The sequence below is a fragment of the Triticum dicoccoides genome, chromosome 2B, assembly GCF_002162155.2.
Source record: "Triticum dicoccoides isolate Atlit2015 ecotype Zavitan chromosome 2B, WEW_v2.0, whole genome shotgun sequence".
In the NCBI taxonomy this organism is placed as follows: domain Eukaryota; kingdom Viridiplantae; phylum Streptophyta; class Magnoliopsida; order Poales; family Poaceae; genus Triticum; species Triticum dicoccoides.
The window spans coordinates 40,212,135-40,221,577 of NC_041383.1; the positions used below are offsets into that span (position 1 = coordinate 40,212,135).

Sequence of the window (9,443 nt, forward strand, 5' to 3'; positions counted from 1 at the left end):
GCAAACACGGCGTGGGGGAGGTCAAGGAGAGCATGGGGCCGAAGCCGGCAGATGGGGATGGGTTGGGAGGCGGCACATGATGAGGAAATCGTGCGGGGGGAAAGTAAGTGGAGATGGAATAACAATGGCCACACGATCTCAGCCTGGATGAAGATCTAACGGCCTAAAAAATCGATCATGCTAATTTTTTTCTAAGGAAGATTATGCGGCCCTTTTTATTTGGGTGTGTCTAGCTCTCATCTAGATAAGAAATAATTATGAATCGTTCTTTGGATTTGGCATGAATATTCGTAGTGATTTTTTCTTTTATTTTTATTCGGTTATCAACAAGTAGTCTAAAAGCTAGACGAGACTTTGTTAATTCTCTTTTTGTTTTGCAAGGACTTCGATAATTCTCATCTAGATGAAAATTAGCAAATCCATTTATATATTCTCTTAGGTATCTTTTTTATTTATTATAGGCCGCTAATAGGCGCTGGCGCGCCGGCCGAACTGTTCAGCCGGTCCAGCCCCAGCCACTCGACAGCACGATTAAGGGCCGTTAGATCTGATTCCCTCCTCCGTCTTCCTCCCAGTTATTCCCCTGGAAAAAAATGTACAACGCCCACAGGCGATGTTCGACACCCCGCCATCCCCCTTCGACCAAGCTTGAAGAACCACCGCGACTTCCCCGTCGCCGGTTGGCGCCCTCGCCGGCCGTCCTCGTCGCCGGGGCTGCTCGCCGGCACAACTCGCCGGGCCGCCGCAGCTCGCCGGGGGCGCTCGCCAGATGCAGCTCTGCCTTTGCATCTCAATGCGTCTCCCACCCCCTCGATGCAGCTCCGCCACCCGCGCTTGCCATGGATGCAACTTCGCCGCCCCCGCGCTCGCCATGGATGGATCCCGCCCTCGCCGCCCGCACGCCATGGATGTAGCTCCGGCAATTGACTGGTTCTAGCAAATAGAATTGCCCGTTGTAGCATTTTTCGTCGTCGGTCGTAGCAAAATGAAGACACGGTTGTAGCATCTTGCCGGCGCCTGATGGATGTAGCCGACAGTTAACTGGTTCCAGCAAACAATGATGCCTACTGTAGCATAAAATGATGGCGGATGTAGCAAAAAACCGGGGTGCATTTGAGGCGCTGGCTCCATCAAAAATGCCTCGTCGCCGGCTCCAGCAAAATCATTGATGAATGTAGCAAAAATCGTTGGTGCTTGTAGCAAAAAGAAAAAGACCTCACCCATTTCTCATGAACGATAAAAAGAAAAGGCAGTGGTAGCAAAAAAACTCGCAGGTGGTAGCAAAATTTGATTATAATTGCAACTAAAAAAGACCAGCCAATTCTCATGAACGATGAAGAAAAAGATGGTGGTAGCAAAAAAACTCATCGGTTGTAGTAAAAATTGATGCCGGTTCCAGCAACCACGGTGGCTGGTTCCAGCATGAGTGGGCGTTGGTTCCAGCACGCGGCGACAACGGCCATGGCGGAGCTCGCTAGAGCTGCGGCTGCAACCAGATGCGTGGTGGCTCACCCATCACACATCGCCTCGCCTCGGTCGCACATCACCGAGGTCGCCGCGGCTCGCCGTCGCCATGAAGCAAAAACAAGAGATGCGATCGAGAGACAGAGATAGCAGAGACACCCGCGTGAGAGGATAAGGCTAGCGGGACGCAGGCGTGGGCAAGTCAGCCCATGTGGGCCATGGTCGTGGCACCCCCTGCGTGAAAGGATCCAGCGCGATCTGAATGCACGCGCCCAACTCGCACGCGACCGGCCGAAACGCTCGGCCGGCGCACCGTAGGGAAACGTATCCCTTTATTATATGTAAACGTTTGACTTGACTAATCCAAATAGTATTCCTCGTCAAGCTTGCAATTGTCTCTAGGGTCTTAATCCACTCTACTTGAATCAAACTAATAAATACTTCTCCACCCCCCGCATCGTCCTGCATGAGCAAGCCAGCTGACATGTGTTGATCACTACTAGCTTAACTCCCTCTGGCCTCTGCTAGCTGCAGCCATGGCCCATGCAAGAAGCATCCCCCTACCCACGTACTACGACCTGATGATCAGCTGCTTCCTGTTATTTCTAGCCATGACCTACGCGACTACTCACGCCGCCGCACTGTCCTTCGACTACAACTTCACCGTCCCGAGGGACCGCAAGCAGCTCAAATTCATCAACGCCTCCTACGCTGGCCGCGACCGGGTCATCCTCACCGACGACAGCTCCAACCTCACCGGCCGCGTCGTGCACCGTAAGCCCGTGCGCCTCTGGGACGACCGTACCGGCAGGAGAGCCAGCTTCACGACGAGCTTCCGCTTCGCCATCGTCCAGGACAGCAACAGGACGGACAACCTCTCACGGGGCGACGGCATGGCGTTCTTCCTCGGGCCTTTCCCGGCGACGACCCCTCCTCCGGGCTCCGACGGCGGCCTCCTCGGGCTCTTCAGCAACCCCAACAGCACCGGCGCCGCCGACTCGCGACGCCCGCCGCACATCCTCGCTGTGGAGTTCGACACGCGCTGGAACCACGGCTGGGACCCCTCGAACGGGGACGGCGCCGGCGGTGGCGACCACATCGGCGTCGACGTCAACGGCATCAGGTCCAACCGGACCAGAAGCCTGCCGCCGTTGAGCCTACATGGAATCATGTGGGCGAGCGTCACGTACGACGGCGAGTCCAAGGTGATGAAGGTGGCGCTACGGAAAACCGAGCTGGCGTCGGAGGAGTCGAGCACCACGTACGAGTTCAACGCCACCATGGATCTCAGGGACGACGCCGGCCTTGTACAGGACGCCGCCGTCGGGTTCTCGGCGGCCACCGGTGTCCTCTGCGAGTCGCACCAGCTGCTCTCTTGGTCCTTCCACTCAACAGGTAACCCATTTCAAATCTAACGATGTCATCATGCATGAACGAATTTCTAATATTCCGATAAGGTGTACCAATATATCAACGGTAATTGTCCCCGGCCAACGTTCGCTGTAAGGGGGTGGCAAGCGAACCATTTTTACTGTCAGTTTTGGTTGTAAAACGGGATCAAACGACGGCAGTTTTTAGACGAAACCTTCTCAGGGAGAAAATGTCATGTCTTCTGAAGGAAATGTCACCTCTCCCCACTTTCATCACAACTAAAACTGCCAACGAATTGTTCGCATGTGCCACCTCCCCTGGCGAACATTAACCAGTTAGGAGGGTTGTCCTATATCAAAAAGGAAATAAACCTAATGACTTGAGATTATCCCCAATAATTTGTGACTTTATGTAGCCTATTTGTTGGTGCGGATGCCGTTGGACTTCGCTCACAAATAGCACACATCACGTACCAAGAATCCATAATTGATTCGTGCGGCAGAAATTAATAAAAACACTAAGCTTCTGCATCCTTCTGTTGTTAGCGTACTTAAGTATATATCTTTCAGTACTATAATGACTTGTGTATTAACAAACCAACTACAATCATCCCAAAATTGATGTGACATTCTCATGTCTGTAGCTGGCCTCTTTACAAATAGACAAGTTTAAAACTCACAAGCCAAGTTTAAATCCTCTTAATCTGAATTTGGCTGCCTTTTCCCTCGATCTTTACTAATATAGCTCTCCTGCATGTTCTGCGCTACTTTTCTACAGAAAAAAACATAGAACAACCCAAATAATCACAGGTCAAAGTTGATGTACTTTCATCTATTAATTTACTCCCTCGGTCTGATATTTTATTTGATACTTCCTCCAATCCAAAAAAAAAGTGTTGTGGCTTTAGTTCAAACTTGAACTAAAGCTGAACCAAAGCCACAAGACATTTTTTGGATTGGAGGGAATATTTTCTAGACTGTATTAGTTCGATGTGTTCTTTTGCATGTGGCAATCTAAACTCAAATAATAAACCTAACCAACTATAATCATAAATCATCCCTAATGTGATGTGACATTCTCATCACTCTAGCCCCTTGGTGGTGTGGACCCCATCTGATCAAGCTCTTCTAGAATGTTACACATCACCAAGCAAGGGTCTTGCTTGCAATATATCGATCTTATCCCTACGTCGCCAGAACAAAAACAGAAAGCTTCTTTTGCATATGTACATGCACTAGCTAGCTGGTTTCCTATTCGTGCATGACAAAACGTACGACCCTGCTAAAGTTGCATGGCAACATCATGTCATCATGCGCACCTGCCCGGGCTCTCACGTCTGTATGATTAATCGTCTTCATGCTCAATTGCCAGTCCGCATCATGATTCCTAAGATCTTAGAGCAGATGTTGAGGGGACCATGATGAAATCCATATTGTTAAGGGCATGTACAATGGTGGCAGCACCTAGGTGCTGCCCCAGCTCAGCCACCTATGATCAAGGAAATGAGGCTACCAATTCGATTTTTTTTTCATCCGATGATAAACGTGAAGCTACCCTTCTGTGGAACCCACCATCATCTTCTTTCCTTTCTAATTCTCATATCTTTTTTCACCTCCTGGGACCATCTCCAGCTTGCTTTCCCTCTACTTTTCCTCTCTCTCCCCACATTCTCTTGGTTTCTCGCATGGAGCAGCCGGCTCTGCTGCAAGCCACACCAGGACCTGCAGGGCTACCAATTTTTCTACAACGTGGCATTCAAACCTAGGTGGACAATGGGGCAGCAGGTTTGAGGCAGCCCATTGGCCATGCCCTAATTAGATTGCTTTATAAATGCCATTTTCGTGTTATTACTTTTTCAATTAAATTTTGGTTATGTGAGAAACAGGAACAAATTTTAAGAAAGGAAGAAACTCACTCCCAATGAAGCTACTGGCTTGGCTCACAATTCTTTTGGCTCACATAAACTATGTTCGATATTAGGTAGATTCTTGTAAATCATAATCCCGTTTACCCAACCCATTTCCTCCTATTTTTAGTGGTTGTGTGGATAGCTTTTTTCTTCTTTTCTGGCAAGAATTTCATAGTATTTCATAGAATAATCACATCACAACATCATTTAGCTACCTAAAACTAAGTCTTTACCTCTCAAAGTATCAAACACAGGAGAAATTTACTCCTTCACCCATTCTTAAACCCATCGGCTGGCTTATGTAAGGACTAAATTATAGTGACAAATCCAATAAAATTTGAAATTTTTAATACATGTAGCTTACATGATGAAGTAAAATATCTGTGCATATATTGACTGCAAAATATTAACATTTGGGATTTATGCGGTAAATATCTCTATTTTATTTGCATAGCTTGTAGATGGTCATACTTTTTGTAAGAATATGTGTATAAACTACATGATTTTGGATTCATATCTTAAAATTTTACAACAACAATTTTTCCTTCATATCTTAAACTACATGATGATTTAGAAGTTTGGTGAGCTAAAAGAATTAGCTTATATATGAGCCAAGCTAATGTTTCAGCAGGGAAAATGGACTTTCTATATTTTTTAAATTTTGTGTAGGGTAAACTGTTAGAACTATAGTTAAGCTAGATTTATAAATGGTAGAATAAATAGCTATCTTGACCCATGAAAAGAAACATCTAAATAGACTGAGCTAATAAACCTAATAAATTGAGATTATCCCCAATAATTTGTGACTTTATGTAGCCTATTTGTTGGTGTGGACGCCATTCGACTTCGCTCACTAACAGCACACATCACGTACCAAAAAACTATACTCATCCCAAAAATTATGATAAACCCAACCCAACAAACCCAACATCACGTAGCCTATTTGTCTTGTATATTAATTTTCCTTTTTTGCAATTGCACATAGGCAATCTATACTTAACTAGGATAAACCCAACAAACTATACTCATCCCAAAAATTATGCGACATTCTCATATCTCTATCTTAGCCTCTTTACTGATAGACAAGTTTTAAACTCACCACCCAAGTTTATATCCTCTTAATCTGAATTTGGCTGCCTTTCCCTTTTCACTAATGTAGATCTCCTACATGTTCTTCTATTTTATTTTTCTTCAGGAAAAACATAGCACAACCCAAATAATCACATGTCAAATTTGATGTTTTCATCTATTGATTTACTCCCTCAGTCTGAAATTTAATTAGGTATTTTCTTTTGCATATAGGCAATAACTTAATTAATAAACCCAACCAAGTATAACCATCCCTAATGTGATGTGACATTCTCATCACTCTAGGCTCTTATTGGTGTGGGCCCAATCCGATCGACCTCCTTCTAGAACATTACACATCACCAAGCAAGGGTCTTGATTGCATCATTATCGATCTTATCCTATGCCATGAGAATAAAAACAGAAAGCTTCTTTTCTAGCGTATATGTATGTGGACTAGCTACTTTCCTGCTGGTCCATCACAAAAGGTACCACCTGGCCAATGTTGCATGGCAACATCATGTCATCATGTGCACCTGCATCGACTCTCACATCCGTACGGCCAGTAGTCTTCATCTTCAATTGCCACAAATCATGCTTCCTAAGACCTTAGAGCTGAGATTGAGGGGACCATGTTGAAATCCATGCTAATTAGATTGATGTTTAAATGCAATTTCAGTTTTATTACTTTTTCAATTAAAATTTTGGTTATGTGAGAAAGAGGAACAAATTTTAAAAAAGGAAGAAAGTCACTCCCTGTGAAGCTACTAGTTTGGCTTACTTAGACCGTGTTTGATATCACGGTGGATTCTTCTAAATCATAATCCCGTTGACCCAACCCATTTCCTCATATTTTAGTGGTTGTTTGAATATATTTTTCTTCTTTTTGGCAAAAAATCATAGTATTTTACAAAATAATCACATCACAACATCATTTAGTGAACTAAAACTAATCCTTAACCTCTAAAAGTACCATACCCTGGAGTATTTACTCCTTCTCCGGTTGTCACACCCACCGATCGGTTTATGAAGAACAAAATTATGCTGACAAGTCAAAAAAATTGTATTTTTTTAATAATGTAGTTTACAAAATGAAGTATATTTGTGTATATATTTGTTACAAAATATTAACATTTGTGATGCACGCAAATATCTTTCTTTTCTTTGCATAGTTTGTAGATAGTCATACTTTTTGTAAGAACGTGTGTATAAACTACATGATTTTGGATTAATATTCTAACATTATACAACAACAATTTTTCCATCACAATGGTTTTGCAAACTGGGACATGATGATTTAGAGAGTTTGGCGAGCCTAAAAGAGATAGCTATATGAGCCAAGCCAATGTTTCAGGAGGGAAAATTGACTTCCTATATGTTTGAAGTTTTGTGTAGGGTAAATTGTTAGAATTATAGTTAAGCTAGATTTATATTTCTATAATGACCTTACCATTTAGCACCAAAAATAAGACAATAACTGATTGCTATTTTGCTAACAGATCCATCTCACACGGAGACAAAAATGTGGGTGATATTCCTATCTGTCACAGCAGTTTTATTAGCCGGTTTACTAGTGGCTCTTCTCCCTCTTCTCTATACTACATTTATGAAAAGGCCAAGACGGTGCCTCGACGGAAATTGTTTGCAAGGTAAATATATCATGGATTTTATTTAATTATTTAATTAGAAAAGTCACTTCATCAATTCCCTTCTCTTAACTAACCATGTTATTCGATCGTGGAAAAATCAAAGTTGCAAGAAAATTCTCCTACTCTGAGCTAGTAGCGGCAACGGACAACTTCTCGCGAGATAGGAAGATCGGCAAAGGTTCCTTCGGTGACGTGTACAGAGGGTTGCTACATGTGCCGGACCTGCGGGAGGTGGCGGTGAAGGAAATGCGGCAGCCAACATTGAAGCGGAACCGGAAGAACTACGTGCATGAGATCGAGACCTTGTGTCAGCTACGCCATAAGAACCTCCTACGGCTCATCGGCTGGTGCGACGATGGTGGCCGGTTGGTGCTTGTCTACGAGCTCGAACCCAACGGTAGCGTCAGCGACCATCTCCATGACGGCGACACTAGCGGGAGAATATTGACATGGCCGCAGAGGTACAATATCCTTCTTGGTATTGCAGCCGCCATTGACTACCTCCACAACGGTGCATATGACTCAACAAAGAGGTACGTATTACACCGGGACATAAAGCCCAGTAACGTGATGCTGGGAGAGGGCTTCGAGGCCAAGCTCGGCGACTTTGGACTCGTACGACAGGTCATCCGCCATGGTGACGGGGGTACTCCTCGGACAACTGTTATCGGGAGCATGGACTACATGGACCCCAAGTACATCGAGCTCGGCACGCTGAGCTCCGCCTCTGATATATACAGCTTTGGGTTGGTGCTGCTGGAGGTGGCCACTGGCGTGAGACCGTCCGTCCCGGGAACAGCAGCACACCGGAACACCCTCATCGCGGCCGTCACGAAGTCTCACAGCAGAAAAGCCATCCTCGAGATGGTAGATGAGCGGCTGAGAGGGGAACTGAATCAGTGGTGGTGGCAGATGGAGCGTGTCATGGTCACCGGGCTGAAATGTGTCGAGCCGGCGCGTGACGAGCGACCATCTATCAAAGATGTCATCGACCTGCTCTCCAAGCACGAGCAATCTCCGGCATCTAGCCGTTACCTGAAAGATACTTCAATGAGCAAGGATCGATTTCCTTACATACTTACTAGGAATGTGGCTCTCGCAAATGCAAGGGCAACATCTTTAGCGTAGTGAATATGTCCATGAAATAATATGAGTTCATAGATATTAAATATGTGGAATTTTGAATCCTATAGCTCTATAGGCGTGTACAAGGTTATGTTAAGTAAAATATCTCTAGTGTGGCAAATATTTTTGAAGCACGTTAATTTGTGGGCACAATTTAAGTATCAGTTAATCTAACCACCAGTCGACTGGTGGTTAGCGTCAGGCACGTACGAAAAAAGAAAGGGCGGCCAAGACGGGATTCGAATCCCCGACCTCCTGCAAGTGCACCATCCCAGTAACCAACTCACCCAGACTTCATTGTTGTAAAAAGTGCTCAGACTATGAATGTATTGCGTACTGGCTCTTTGTTCAACGTTTAAAATGTACAACTTCCTAACTTGATGGCGAATTTAGTGAGAGGAAATCCGGAGACTATGGCATTGACTGCCGTGATTTTTTCTCCGGATTGGGCCTGTCATTTATTTGGGTGCTAGATCTATTGGCACGCCCTCTTTAGTCAAAAAAAAAATGATGCTAAATATGGGATTTGAACACACGCCAAGCAACTAATGTGAAACGGACACTAACCAGCTCAGCTAGACTTTTTGTTGTGCAAAAGAATGCACATCATACTATTTTTGACCATTCCATGTTGCTTCCTTTTTCTTTCTTCTTTGAAGAGTTGATTAAATATCCCCCGATAACTTTTGTGAATAGCATGATAACTCACACATTGCAGACCCGATAACTTATTTACCGCTGTACTGGTAACTTTGGCGACCGAAGGGGGGGGGGGAGTTGACGAACTTTTGTGTGAATAGCACGGTACTCACACATCATAGACCTGATAACTTATGCATCCTATCTTGATAACTTTG

At 44.7% G+C, this 9,443-nt stretch overlaps 1 protein-coding gene across 1 annotated transcript; it reads left to right on the forward strand.

Annotated features, from left to right (window-relative positions):
• The first annotated feature begins 1,949 nt into the window (after positions 1-1,949).
• On the forward strand, positions 1,950-8,726 carry LOC119361999 (L-type lectin-domain containing receptor kinase IX.1-like). Its single transcript, XM_037627175.1, has 3 exons — positions 1,950-2,859; positions 7,312-7,461; positions 7,565-8,726. Exons 1-3 carry the CDS (start codon positions 2,001-2,003, stop codon positions 8,587-8,589), a joined length of 2,034 nt encoding a protein of 677 aa, XP_037483072.1. The 5' UTR covers positions 1,950-2,000; the 3' UTR covers positions 8,590-8,726.
• Positions 8,727-9,443: the final 717 nt, after the last annotated feature.